At 45.5% G+C, this 14,187-nt stretch overlaps 1 protein-coding gene across 2 annotated transcripts in view; it reads right to left on the bottom strand.

Moving 5' to 3' along the window:
* Nucleotides 1-14,187, bottom strand: part of SPI1 (Spi-1 proto-oncogene) — a 164,235-nt gene that overhangs the window by 47,384 nt on the left and 102,664 nt on the right. The window contains exon 3 of one of the 2 annotated variants that reach the window (XM_078684450.1): nt 7,801-7,988. In XM_078684450.1, the coding sequence (XP_078540576.1) occupies nt 7,801-7,988 (188 nt within the window). Of the gene's footprint in view, nt 1-7,740; nt 7,989-14,187 lie in introns of both variants that reach the window. The other variant, XM_078684449.1, reaches the window with a different exon arrangement.

Genomic DNA, 14,187 nt, shown 5'->3' with positions numbered 1-14,187 from the left:
CTGGCGCTGCCGCGGCCCGTTGTAACCTTCATCCTCGTGGGACCTGCTGGCGCTGCCGCGGCCCTTTGCAACCTGCATTCTCGTGGGACCTGCTGGCGCTGCCGCGGCCCGTCGTAACCTTCATCCTCGTTGGGACCTGCTGGCGCTGCCGCGGCCCTTTGCAACCTGCATTCTCGTGGGACCTGCTGGCGCTGCCGCGGCCCGTCGTAACCTTCATCCTCGTTGGGACCTGCTGGCGCTGCCGCGGCCCGTGCCACCTACGACCTCTTCGGGACCTGCCGGCGCTGCCGCGGTCTGACCCCTCCGAACACCGAGCTCGAGGATTGTGAGCTATCACCGTTACACACCCGTACCCGTGGGTACCAAGACTGTCCTGCTACCCCCTTCCCTTACTAGAGACTAGAATTGAGAGGATCATCGTGTCCTGATCGCCCTGTATCGTACCACTCTACTACCCGAAGTGCCTATAAAAGGTGTTACCATAAGCTTTGTGTGGTGTCCATCTGTGGGGGGGAAGTTACCTGTCTGTGCGATCACTGTGCTCGGCTGACCCTCCAGGTCCCCGTCTAACAGGGCATAAAACTACATATCCCGCCTGCCCTTGCGGCGGGAACCTCGGCACCTGAGCACGCCAGGCGGCGCTGAAAAGGCGCGTCATCCCGGTGGAGCGGGTGACGCTTTGGAAATCCTTCTAGGACGCTGCTGCCCTGTACTCCGCCAAGAAAACCCTCGTGTGCCTAAGTCTGCTGTCTGTCCCCCTCTCGCCGCCGCCTTTCACATCTACGCGGCCGCCGAGCAGAGGGGGGCATAAAACTACATATCCCGCCTGCCCTTGCGGCGGGAACCTCGGCACCTGAGCGCGCCAGGCGGCGCTGAAAAGGCGCGTCATCCCCGCGTCGCGGGAGCGCCCGGGGCTAAGCCCGGGCAAAGGGCGGGCCCTCTGTGGCCCTCGGTGACTGAGGTAGGCTGGGCTGGGCCCGGTTATATACATTTTCTACCTCTCATCACACCGGTGGATAACGTAGTTCTCTAGCTGGCAAACTCAAATTATAAGTTCCCATAGACATTGACTGGAGGTTAATTTATCTCGCCTCTCCACTTTCTACACCATTTTATTATTTTTATATTATTATAACATCAGTGGATATACCTTCTTTTTACGGCGAAAACCCTTTGGAAAAATTGAGAGGATGACAAAGAAACTTCGCTCTGGGAGATTAGTGGGGGGAAGGACCTGCGCAAAAACAAAATCTAACCCCTTAAGAAATAAATCAGTGATTAATTACTCGTTAAAGGGACAGTGTCAGCTTTTCGACCGGTGGGGAAAAGCAGAGGATAAGAAATTATCTGTGGATACAAATGATGGTTTACTATCTATTGCGCAGGTCGGCACATCTCAAGCGGCTGATAAGATGGTCTCTCCACTCACACGGACAGACCCGTCTCAAATGGAAACCATTGCAGGGACCTGCCTTGCACACTGTATTGATGATGGTCCCATCAGGTCTCATATTCACTCTACGGAAGGAAAACAAATTAAAAACTCTCAGGAGCTTCCTCTGCGTATGTTAGGTCAGGTGGAGATTTCTCTCTGTCATCCATTGACCTCGAACTTTGTGGCCGATATGTGAGCGCAGGAAGTCTGAAATCTTCGGAAGACGCTAAGCCATTAGTGGGCGCTACCCCTTCTGGCCTATTATTATATAGTAGTACTCCTTCCATATATGTGCAGGGTATGTCCGAGTTGTTAAACGTTTCTATGACCCCGGAGCTTAATTTATCTGGAATCTGTCCTCCTGTTGTTGCTGGCGAAAAACCAATATCGGAGTCTTTGATTGCCCTTGAACATCTGCTATCCTCTATATTATGTCTTTTGGGGAAATTTGTGGGTAGTTCGGACTGTATCTTGAACTCAGTTACTAAAATATTGAATGTGATGCTCCACAAGGCGCCTGAAGTGAGGAATGCTTCTTTGATTGTGACTGACCCCAACCAGGTAACGGGGAATATAAATGCGCCCTCAGAGAAGCTTGATATAAAGCCGTTAGTTATGGATCAAGAAAATACCTCCACGGCCCCATCCGCTTCTGCGGCAATTAATTGTGTAAATAACTCTGATCTTGAAATAGAAGAAGAAAACCTGTCCGGTTCACTATGTCCAGCAGCACAGGAATTATTCCCAATTTTCAAAATCGGAAAAATAGGGCAACAAGAAGATGATGATCAAGAAATAACAAAAAAAAGCCGGAAACATAGAAACGATAAAGGGAAAAAAAGGAAACCTCTGCGTAAATACAGGAAGAAAAGACAAAGGCGCTTACGTTTTCAAGACTCTATTGCTGTAATTGATAATGAGGAGAATGTCATTGATCTTAACTTGGTGACCACTACTTTGGCAAATGAATCCTGCCAGGTACATCATGGCCCAGAGACTAATAGTAATATTCTGCCTTCGGCTCTGGAAGATTTGCCTCAGAGGGGTGGACATGGCCCGACTGCCCCGCCTATGGCAGAGATAGGGAGCATTACCCCGGCTGCACTGGGGGTTCTCAATCCTCTGGCTCCTTCTTTTGCTTTAAATGTCGGGATTGGTCAAGGTCCACTTCGATCTCCCCAGGCAAAAAAATCAATGACTGATGTGGACACCTTTGTTTTGGACTTTGTTCCTCTATTTGATGTAAATTTGCCTCTAAATAGATCATGGTTGCTTAAATGTCTTAATGACCAGGAAAGTCTTCACCTTATTCAATCAAGGGATATAGAGTTAGTTTCCCTGCTAGGTGAAGATAGTGTAACCAGTATAAGAGTCAAATTCTATTCTAAATTTATTGTAAATTTGATACTACAGCAAGTAGAGACTTTCCAATGCAGAGGTATTGATGTGCTGCCCATTTTCGGTTCTGATATGACCTCATCTCCCCACGGGATGACCCAAAAGGGAGATAAGTTAGGTGGGGTAACTTCTCCGTTTGAGGATCTAAAGATCTTGGTCTCTAAGGGGAAACGGTCAGTCTCTAAGGCACCGCTCCCTCCACTAATCCAGAACTCTGTGCCACTAGAGGAGAATTATCGGTGGAATTGGCTGCATAGTGCCCTGGCAACAAAGAGCACAGACAATTCCAAACTATTCCACCATCTTTAACAATCAATTAAAAATTATCTCCTGGAATGCAGCCGGGCTACATAGTAGTCCTGATAAGCTTGATTTTTTATTCTCGTTAGGAGCAAATGTGATCTGCATTCAAGAAACATGGTGCACTGAGAATATCTATGGAGGGAAGGATTACTATGTGTTGGAACCTCCCGCCGCCCCATCAAAAAAAGGCCATGCTAAAGGGGGAATAGTTTGCTTGTTATCCAATAAACTGTGCTGGAGATTCTCCCATTATATTGACCCTAGTAATCTCTTTCAAGCTATAAGAATATCGAATCTCCCCAGCTTTCCAAATAAATCGGGTGTCGTAATTATTAATGTGTATATCCCTCCCGAAGGGTGTTATAATATTTTATTGAAGCATGTATTTCAGTACATCGGACAGATTAAGAATGTTTCCTTTCCACCTGATGTTATTTTAGTTGGAGATTTGAATTGCAAAATCTCTAATGCTAGTCTAAATTTATTTAGAAATAAATCCAAAGAAGAGGCCCATTTTATCCCACAATCGCTCCTCCCTGATAAAATAGTAACTAATAAAAGAGGGAAGATTCTCCTTGAGGAACTAGCCGTTGTTGAGGGGCTTATTTTAAATGGGAGATTCCCCTCTGACGTGCCCGCGAAATTTACTCATAAGTCTTCGGTCAGTGCCTCTATCCTTGACTATGTGATCTCGGACTTTGCTATTTTTCCATACGTTCAGGACTTGATGATAGCCCCTACCTCTCTTAGTGATCACAGCATAATTACCATAACTCTCTCTCTCACACCTCCACCCATTGAATCTTGGTCTCTTGGTAATAATGGCGTCTCCTTCCAGGGATCTTCGGGTAGATGTTGTTGGAACACTACTATCATAAGAGGTGTGCATGATATTCTATGTAAAACTATACTAGAATTAAATGGCTGGTATGGTTCTGAAATTGAGAATTTTGAAAAATTTATGAGAAAGATCACTCTAGATGCAAAAAAGGTCGGTGGCTCGGGGAAAAAGGCATTTGTTCCTAGTGCATTGCGCATCCTGAATAAGGAAATAAATAAATTAGTGCGAATGCAATATCTAGGCAGATCAGGTGAACTAGCCAAGGAAATATCAAGGTTAAAAAGAAGGAGAATCAGACTAAAAGTGAGATTAAAAAAGGAGAAGGAAGATTTAGTATGGACAAATCTGCGGGAGGCAGTTGAGCATGGTAAAACTAGAGAATTTTGGTCCATAGTCGGGAGGGGATGTGGCACTAGAAGCATTCCTCTTCCTATTCCTATCTCTGAAGAGGTATGGTCCTCTTATGTTAGGAAGCTGTATGCAGGGAACGAAGCCCCGGCTTCAGATATTGTCCCTGAACTAACATTCCAGGATCCGATTAATTACCCAACAGAGAAAACAATAGAAACGGCTATAAGGAACATGCGTTCGTCCGGCGCAATGGGACCGGATGAACTCCCCATGACGGTTTTAAAGCAGGAACCTCTACTATGGAGCAAGATTCTTTATCCATTATTCAAATCCTGCTTTGACACTAAAATTGTCCCCGCCTCTTGGAAGGGAAGTATATTGGTCCTTATTTTTAAGAAGGGAGCCAGGGATTGCCCCATGAATTACCGTTTGATCGCTCTCCTCGACTCAGTTGGAAAGGTTTTTGCCAAATGTATTTTAAGCTTGCTTGAAAACTGGGTCGAGGAGAATAATATTCTACCTTGTGAACAAACTGGTTTCCGTAGGGGACACGGTACATTAGACAATCTCACTACCCTTCATGTGATCTCTGACAAATACTCACGTGTAAGAGGAGGAGTGGTGTAGGCTGCGTTTATTGATTTCTCCACGGCGTTCGATAAAGTCGATCGTCGAACGCTGTGGAGAAAATTAGCAGCCCTTGGTTTACCACTATATCTATTGGAGCTGTTACGAGCTCTTCACTCGGAAACATGGTGTAGTGTTCTCCAAGGGGGCGAGAGGGGACTCTCGCATAAGATTCCCTCTCTGAACGGCCTTAAACAAGGCTGTCTTTTAGCACCGCTTTTATTCTCTTTATACACTGCAGATCTTCCTGTCTCCCTGTCAGCTTGTGGGGGTATAGCTCCAATGGTAGGTGGGACTCCTATCTCTTGTCTCATGTACGCTGACGATATTCTTGTTTTAGATTTAACCCCCAAAGGTCTCGCTAACCGGTTGCAAGCTTTACACATTTTTGCTGATGCACATTTTAGGAAGATTAATATATCCAAAAGCAAAATTATGTGTATTGCTGGAAAAAAGAAATGCCGGTCCGTAAATTTTGGATGGCGTATTGGTGGTCAGAAACTAGAGGTTGTTAAAACTTACACCTTCTTGGGTAAAATCATTGCGGCCAATCTGAGTGAGAGGCCCCATATCGAGCACAGCTCACGCAAAGCACTTGCACATGGTAAAGGCTTAAAATCCCTTTATTCTGCCACTGGAAAGAGACACTTTGCTTGTCTTCTTGAAGTGTTTAGGGCTAAGATTCCCCCTACGATACTTTATGGCATAGAACTTATAGAATTGAAGCACTGGGATTTCTGTAATAAAAAAGAGGGGAAACTCCTAAGATCCCTATCTTCCCTTAATACCTCGTGCTCCTTGGCAGCATGCAGGCTTGATTTTGGCCACAGGAGCAGCTGGGTCCAGGGACTATGTGCCTTAGTAAGATGGGTGGCTTGCTTGGCTAAAGCCGAACTAGGGTCGATGAGAGCCCTTCTTAAAAAGGAACTGCTGGGCAACTTTAAAGAGTTCTCACGATTAGTAAGGAATTTCAGAAGAGCTGTGTCACTTTTAAAGCTAGATGAAAGTGTGTTATTCTTATATTCATCGTCACAGCTAAAACTTGTGTTAAAACAGGCATCGTGGGAACTATGTTATCAAATAGATAAGAATATTATACAAGAAAAAGGGGGTTGTGATCTTCTCCTCAATTCTTATACTATGAAGATGGCCCAACCTTATGCCATTTGGAATATACCCCATGGTGTTCGTAGATTATGGTTTCTTTTAAGATATGATCTATTGCCCTTAAACTCACTTCTAGCTAAATGGTATGGAACTTCTCCCATGTGCAACCTCTGTAATTTGAGTATTCAGGATCGATTGCATGTTATGTTGATTTGTCCTGCACTCCGTCCATTGCGGTTCAAATGGTTAAAATCGATATGTTTCCAATTGGGTATTTTTGATGTGAATACTTTTCTACTATTCTTACACTGCCCCCCAAATGAAATGTTCTGCTTCTATATTTTTAACTTTTTTAAAGGTTTTTTAGCTATTTATTAAGGAATCCGGAGAGGCCGGATATTGCTTTCTCGTGTCAATGATTCTATGGATGTAATCAGTTTTGTATGTATGATTGTATTTTTTCTATTTCTTTTTTTTCTCTGTATTTGTCTTTTAAATTTTATGTGGCCCTCACTGAGAGCCAAAACATAATAATAAAATTGAATTGAAATTGAAAATTGAAGTGTGCTCTCTGAAGCCCCCTTGCTTAGATGTGTACGCATATCTGCTGATTGAGGTGTGGTCCCTAAAGCCTCCATGCTGAGGTGTGTGCGCGTACCTGCTGGTTGAGGTTGAGGTGTTGTCCCTGAAGCCCTCTTGGTGAGATGTGGGCGTGTACCTGCGGGTTGAGGCTGAGGTGTGCTCCCTAAAGCCCTCTTGCTGAGGTGTGTGCGCTTACCTGCTGGTTGCGGTTCAGGTGCTGTCCCTGAAGCCCTCTTGCTGAGATGTGGGCGTGTACCTGCGGGTTGAGGCTGAGGTGTGCTCCCTAAAGCCCTCTTGCTGAGGTGTGTGCGCGTACCTGCTGGTTGAGGTTGAGGTGTTGTCCCTGAAGCCCTCTTGGTGAGATGTGGGCGTGTACCTGCGGGTTGAGGCTGAGGTGTGCTCCCTAAAGCCCTCTTGCTGAGGTGTGTGCGCTTACCTGCTGGTTGCGGTTCAGGTGCTGTCCCTGAAGCCCTCTTGCTGAGATGTGGGCGTGTACCTGCGGGTTGAGGCTGAGGTGTGCTCCCTAAAGCCCTCTTGCTGAGGTGTGTGCGCTTACCTGCTGGTTGCGGTTCAGGTGCTGTCCCTGAAGCCCTCTTGCTGAGGTGTGTGCACGTTCCTGCTGGTTGAGGTTGAGGTGTTTTCCCTGAAGCCCTCTTGCTGAGGTGTGTGCGCGTACCTGATGGTTGAGGTTGAGGTGTTGTCCCTGAAGCCTCCTTGCTGAGGTATGTGCGCGTGCCTGCTGGTTGAGGTTGAGGTGTTTTCCCTGAAGCCCTCTTGCTGAGGTGTGTGCGCGTACCTGATGGTTGAGGTTGAGGTGTTGTCCCTGAAGCCTCCTTGCTGAGGTATGTGCGCGTACCTGCTGGTTGAGGTTGAGGTGTGCTCCCTGAAGCCCTTTTGCTGAGGTGTGTGCGCATTCCTGCTAGTTGAGGTTGAGGTGTGCTCCCTGAAGCCCTCTTGCTGAGATGCGTGCACCTACCTGCTGGTTGATGCTGAGATGTGGTCCCTGAAGCCCTCTTGCTGAGGTGTGTGCGCGTACCTGCTGGTTGAGGTTGAGGTGTGGTCCCTGAAACCCTCTTGCTGAGGTGTGTGCGCATACCTGCGGGTTGAGGCTGAGGTGTGCTCCCCGAAGCCCTCTTGCTGAGATGTGGGCGCGTACCTGCTGGTTGAGGCCGAGGTGGGTGGTCGATGCTGGAGGCTCCAGGACATGCAACTGTTCCAGCTCCATGTGGCGGTAAAGCTGCTGCAGCTGAGGTGGTTGGACGCTCTGCAGCTCTGTGAAGTGGTTGTCAGAGAAGACGTCAAATTCACTGTGTATGTGGGGGGCATGGCACTCCCAGTAGTGATCTAGGGTACATGAGAGAACGGGAGGGGTCACTTCTTGGTTACAATGAGAAGCCTCATTACAGGGTCACAACCAGGGCCGGACTGGCTGCAGCGGGCACCGGGTGTTTTCTCGGTGGGCCGGAATGGTGGGGTCCAGTTTTGGACTGGTGGGGGCCATTTTTGTTACCGGGGGCCAGTTTTGCAACAGTGCTGCGATAAATGCCCCCTTTAACAAAAGTGCAACAGCGGTGTTTCCCACCACCACCCCAGCGCCACTCCCGCCTTTCCGACTTAATTGCCAGGGCGGGTGTGCATTCCCAGTCCGGCCCTGGTCACAACAGGTTTAAAATCTTCTCCAGCCCCAGCTCCCCCAGTGCTGTCCATCGCAAGTTAGACCCCAGGCCTGTCCTCATCTCCAAATATCATTGAGTGCTTGGGAGAGGTGGGGTTACATCTCCCAGCACGGGTGCTGCCCAACATTCACTGCTAACCTGTCTTGGTCTCACCCCTTCTATCTGCCCAACCTTCCCTTCCGGCCTCTTTATCTGCCCAGCATTCAGTTTCTGAGTCCATTTACCTGCCCAGCTATCTCTCTTCCAAACCAGACTTTTTGTCAAAATCTGTCCCTTCAATACTGTTATCTGCCCAGACTTCTATCCTACCCCAGTATCTGCCTATGCTTCTATCTCCCAACCCTACTAAATGCCTATCCTCTTTTCTCACAATCCTTATATCTGTCCAGACCTCTCCCTCCCAACCTGGTTTTCTATCATATCCCCTTATCATACCCTTTCTTTCTGATCAGCATCCTCTCTGTCCAAGTCATTTTATATGCTCACTTCAGCAACTACTCAATCTACCGAGACCTCTCTCTATCAGTCCCTGTATCTGCCCAGACATCTTTCTCCACGCCTTTATCTGCCCAGACGACTCTCTACCAATCACTTTATCTGCCCAGACCTCTCTCTACCAATCACTTTATCTGCCCAGCCCTCTCTATAACAATGTCCTTATCTGCCAAGACCTGTCTGTAACATTCCCTTTATCTGCCCAGACATTTTTCTCCACTCCTTTATCTGCCCAGTCATCTCTCTAACAATCACTTTATCTGCCCAGACCTCTCTCGAACAACGCCCTTATCTGCCGAGACTTCTCTGTAACATTCGCTTTATCTGCCCTGGCATCTTTCTCCACGCCTTTATCTGCCCAGACCTGCAACATCTTTTCTCTCCCAGGCCTTCTGTCTGTCGAGACTTCTGTCTCCCAACCCCTATACAAGACACATACATACATATATCTACCCAACCATTTCCTCATCAGTTCTTCTACCTGTTCAGTCTGTTCTCATGCAAACCCTTCATCTTCTTAGATATATCTCTTCCCTTCTATCTGCCCAGACTTATGTCTACTAGGACTTCAATCTGCCCAGGCATCTGTCTCCAAACCTTTCTTCCCCGACTTGTCTGCAACCCTTCTATCTGCACAGACTTCTGTCTCCATCCCTTCTTTCTGCCCAGACATCTGTCTCCATCCCTTCTTTCTGCCCAGATGTCTGCCTTCCAGGCCTTCTATCTGTCCGGAAGTCTGTCTTCCAGCTTATCTGTCCTAACTTCTGTCTCCCAACCCATCTATCTGGCCAGACTTCATTCTTCAAAACCGCCTGTCGACCCAGGATTTTGATTCCAAACCTTATAATCTGCCCAGACCTTTGTCTCATAACCCTTATATCTGCCCAGACGTGGGGCTTCCAGCCCTTCTATCTGCCAAGACATCTGTCTTCCCTCTAGCCTACCCAGACTCCTGTCTCCCAATTCTTCAATCTGCCCAGACTTCTGTCTTTCAAATATTCTATCTGCCCAGACGTCTGTCTCCCATCCCTTCTATCTGTCCAGACTTAAGTCTCCCAAGCCTTCTATCTATCCAGACGTCTGTCTACATCCCTTCTATCTGCCCAGACTTACGTCTTCCAAGCCTTCTATCTATCCAGACGTCTGTCTCCATCCCTTCTGTCTGCCCAGACTTACGTCTTCCAAGCCTTCTATCTATCCAGACGTCTGTCTTCAACCCTTCTGTCTGCCCAGACTTATGCCTCTCAAGTCTTCTATCTATCCAGACGTCTGTCTACATCCCTTCTATCTGCCCAGACTTACGTCTTCCAAGCCTTCTATCTATCCAGACGTCTGTCTCCATCCCTTCTGTCTGCCCAGTCTTCTTTCTCCAAACCCTTCTGTCTATCCAGACGTCTGCCTCCCAAACCTACTATTTGCCCGTCAACAGTCTCCTAAACCTTCTATCTTTCTGCCCAGACATTAAATGTCTAAAGTGAGAAGAGTCTCTGGTTACAGACTTCCGAGGATGCTGGGCAGTTACCATATGTGCCTTGGTGGATACCACTGGAAAGGGTTCAACATCTAGAGGTGCATCAGACTTCCTTCATCGCATATTCTGGGCTATCACAAGGTCTCCTTCTTGGAACATGAGATTCTTTGCCCGTTGTCTCTTGTCTGCATAGGCGTTCATTTTCTGCTTGTTAACCAAGTCCTTTATGTAAGTGGTACCTTCACTGCTTTCTCATTGGTTGGTCCATTGAGGTAACTTGGTTGTCTTTGCTCTCCCGAACATCAAAGTCGCAGGACTTTCACCGGTAGCCGAATGCGTTGCTGAACGATAGGCTCGTAGTGTAGAGTTCAGTACAGTTTTCAACTTGAGCCTTTCTAGAGTAGAATGCGGTACCGCTTTCTTGCATAATATGCTCAATGAGGCCGTTGGCCTGCGGCCATAAAGGTGTGCTTTTCGGATGCTTTATGTTCAGACGCTGTAGGAAATTTTTAAATTCCTGGCTATTAAAGGACAGGGCATTATCAGACTTCACAATGGCTGGAATGCCCCATGTTGCAAAGATGTTATCCAGTTTCTTAATCCCTCGTTCATGAATAGTGTATTAACCCCTTCTGCGCCGATGACGAGCTCAGCTCGTCATGAGGTTTACCTGTCGTGCGCTCATGACGAGCTGAGCTTCTATGATCAGGAAGCAGGAATGTTCATCCACAATTACTCGTAAATGATGTCCGTTATCAAGTGGGCCAAAGAAATCAATGGCTATTCTCTCCCAAGCATGTTTAGGGAGTTTGGACATATTCAACGTATGTTGAGTCACATTTGTAGAAAAGCAGTTGCATAGGTGACAAGCCATGAGTTCCTTTTCAACTCACTTATCTAGGCATGGGAACCAAACTCGATCTCACGGAGCTCTCTTTGTGGCAACTATTCCACAATGTCCTTCATGAGCACTTCAATCATTCTTTGTCGCAGACACTCAGACACTAGGATTCTCAACCCTCTTAGTATGACTCCGTCCTCAGTTAATGACAGTTAATCTTTAACGTTCTTATATTTTTTGTATTCACCATCATTGGTGAGGGATCGAGTGTGTCGGTTCCATGAATGATGTGTGATTCTCTCTTTCAATTTCAGCATGTCACTATCATGACTTGTGGCAGTGACAATCTGGGCTAACAATATGGCAGGTGATGTATTTGTATTAACAATGAAATTGACATAGTCCACAGCCGTCTTGGATGGAGTATCTTGATCTCGAATATGCACTCTGGAAAAGTAGTCAGCAGGATTCGGATCCTTTCCTGTACGATGAACAATGGTATAATTGTACTCTTGCATTCATAATCTCATCTTTCACTGCGAGGAGGCATCTTGGCTTTTGGATTGCCAAATGTAGTCAGTAAAGCTTGATGATCAGTTACCAATGTAAAGAACACAGGGAGTATTCACTAGCCCGTAACACAGCTAAACTCTCTTTCTCAGGTTGTGGGTAAGCATGTTCTGACAGAGACAAACTTCTATTTGCGTACGCCACAATATGCCTTTGAGCATTTGGATGTCCACGATGCTGTGCAAAAACAGCGCCTAACCCTACAGGGCTCGCATCAACAACATCCTCAGTATGAAGCTTTGGAATGAAGAAAGCCATTTCAGCAGCACTTTCAATGAGTTGTTTGACTTTTCGTGCATTCTTGCGATCACTCAAGTGAAACATTTGTTCTCTTCAACTCTTGTAATGGTGCACTTACAATAGCAAAGTCTCTTATGTATCGTGAACAGTACATGCCAAGAAACGAATGTAGCATAGAAACATCTTGTGGGGTATCAATATTTGATAGTGCTTGTACTTTTGCAGGATCAGGTGTCATGCCCCCATCTGAAAAGATGTGGCCAAAGAATTTTAACTTTGTCTTCTGAAACTCACATTTGTCTGCATTTAATGTGAAACCTGCATCTATAAGTCAATAACACACTTGTGTGAGAGCTTTATCGTGCTCCTTCTGTGTAGCTCCGAAAACCATTGTGTAATCCCCATATGTGAATGAATTCATCACAGACTGTATGATACCTCGAAAGGATGTCTTGGAAAATTTCAACAGACAATGACACACTAAAACGGAGTCTTTATAATGAAACAGACCAACATGTGTAGAAAATGTTGTAATGTACCTGCAATCTTTTTCGAGTTCCAACTGATGAAAACCTTTATTTAAATCAAGGTGAGAGAACACTTTTGCACTGTTTAGCTGGGGTTATTATGTCAGCAATATGTGGACCTGGAAGTGGCTCTTTTTCAGTTGTCTTGTTTGCCTGACGCATGTCAACGCATATACATACAGCTCCTTCACTGTCCTTTTTGGGCGCTACCATTATGTTAGAAACCCATGCAGACGGACCAGTAGAATGCGCAATAATGTCATTCTTAAGTAATGCTCAAGTGCTTTTTCAACAGCTTTTTGTAAGTGCAAAGCAAATTGTCTGTGTCTCTTAGCAACAGGATGGACATCTTCTTTAAATATGCATATTCACTTTAATAGTTTTAAGCTTTCCTAACCCATGAAACAACTATGGGAATTGACTTACAATTTTGTGATGAGCATCATTCATATTGTAATTAACGGAAATCAGTTCCATATCAGCAGCTGTGCTGAAACTGCGTAGACAGGCACTTAATACATTGTACCTTGAAGCATATGGATGGGCCCTTACACCTTCGTTTTCTTATTTTCCTTGGTTGCAACAACCAAACTGTGACTTTTTATGGAAGTTGATGTATCCCATGTATGCACTTTTGTTTTTTATGGTGTGAGTCACAGTAATGGAGACAGTTCATTATATTTCTCTTCAGGCATTATGTTTATTGAGGCACCACTGTCGATGATAAAAGGTATTGAACATCTATTTACTTTCAATGTAAGCATTGGACAATGTTTTCATGATATTGGTGCTTTAGCATGTCGAATTGTATGTGACTGACATTTTTACTCACATGCGATCAGTCCAACATGTGCACATTTCTCTGAGGTAATTTTCGGCATGGCACACCCATCTTCTTCACTTTCACACGATAGTGAGGCAATTTTTGACAATGATTTAGATGACGATCAACTTAACTCAGTGTCGATTTGCCTCAACTGATGTTGCCGCTTGGCCTTGTGAGCCTGCGTTGAATATTGCTTCTGGAAAGTTCTGGTGGCCATTTTGTCTTCACACGTGACACACTTACTTTCTCCTCGCTTTGTAAATTGTCACAAAATGGTTCTCCTTCCTACATCTATACCTATATGTCCAATGGAGGGACATTTACCTTCATGTGGAAATGAAAATACACATCTAAACACAACGTCTTTTTACATGTAGACATCACTTTATGTCCTTCTGTCTTTTGCCTTGAAATACTTTTTCCGCTTATTACTCAGAGCATCCCTGACCTCCATGTCAGAAGCCAGTCTTTCAGCTCACTCTTCAGCTCTGGCAGCCATCAACACTTGCTCCAATCTAAGAGTTTCTCTTGTGATTCATCATCTGAAGGAGTCTGATAAGCATCCATCAATGACTCTCAGAAGCATAGCTTCTTCGTCATTGAATTTATTGAACTTACAGTGTTAGATGAGAGTATCGAGTCTCTCCACAAAGTCCTCAATGGTTTCAGAAACACTTTGTCATTCTTGACTGAAATTGTATCTTTCGTAAACAATGTTTGGTACTAGATTGAATTTGATATTCAGCATTTCTTTAATTGACAGTATGTGATTTCTTCGTCATCTCGCTGCATTTTCTTTATGACTTCTTTCACACCATCACCAGCAAGATTTTGAGATACTAATCTTTTTGTTATCAGACTCTTCAAGTGCATCAATGAAATCATCAGATGTCTCAA

The sequence above is a fragment of the Lissotriton helveticus genome, chromosome 3_2 (assembly GCF_964261635.1).
Source record: "Lissotriton helveticus chromosome 3_2, aLisHel1.1, whole genome shotgun sequence".
Lineage (NCBI taxonomy): Eukaryota > Metazoa > Chordata > Amphibia > Caudata > Salamandridae > Lissotriton > Lissotriton helveticus.
This window is presented reverse-complemented; position numbering and strand designations above follow the sequence as displayed.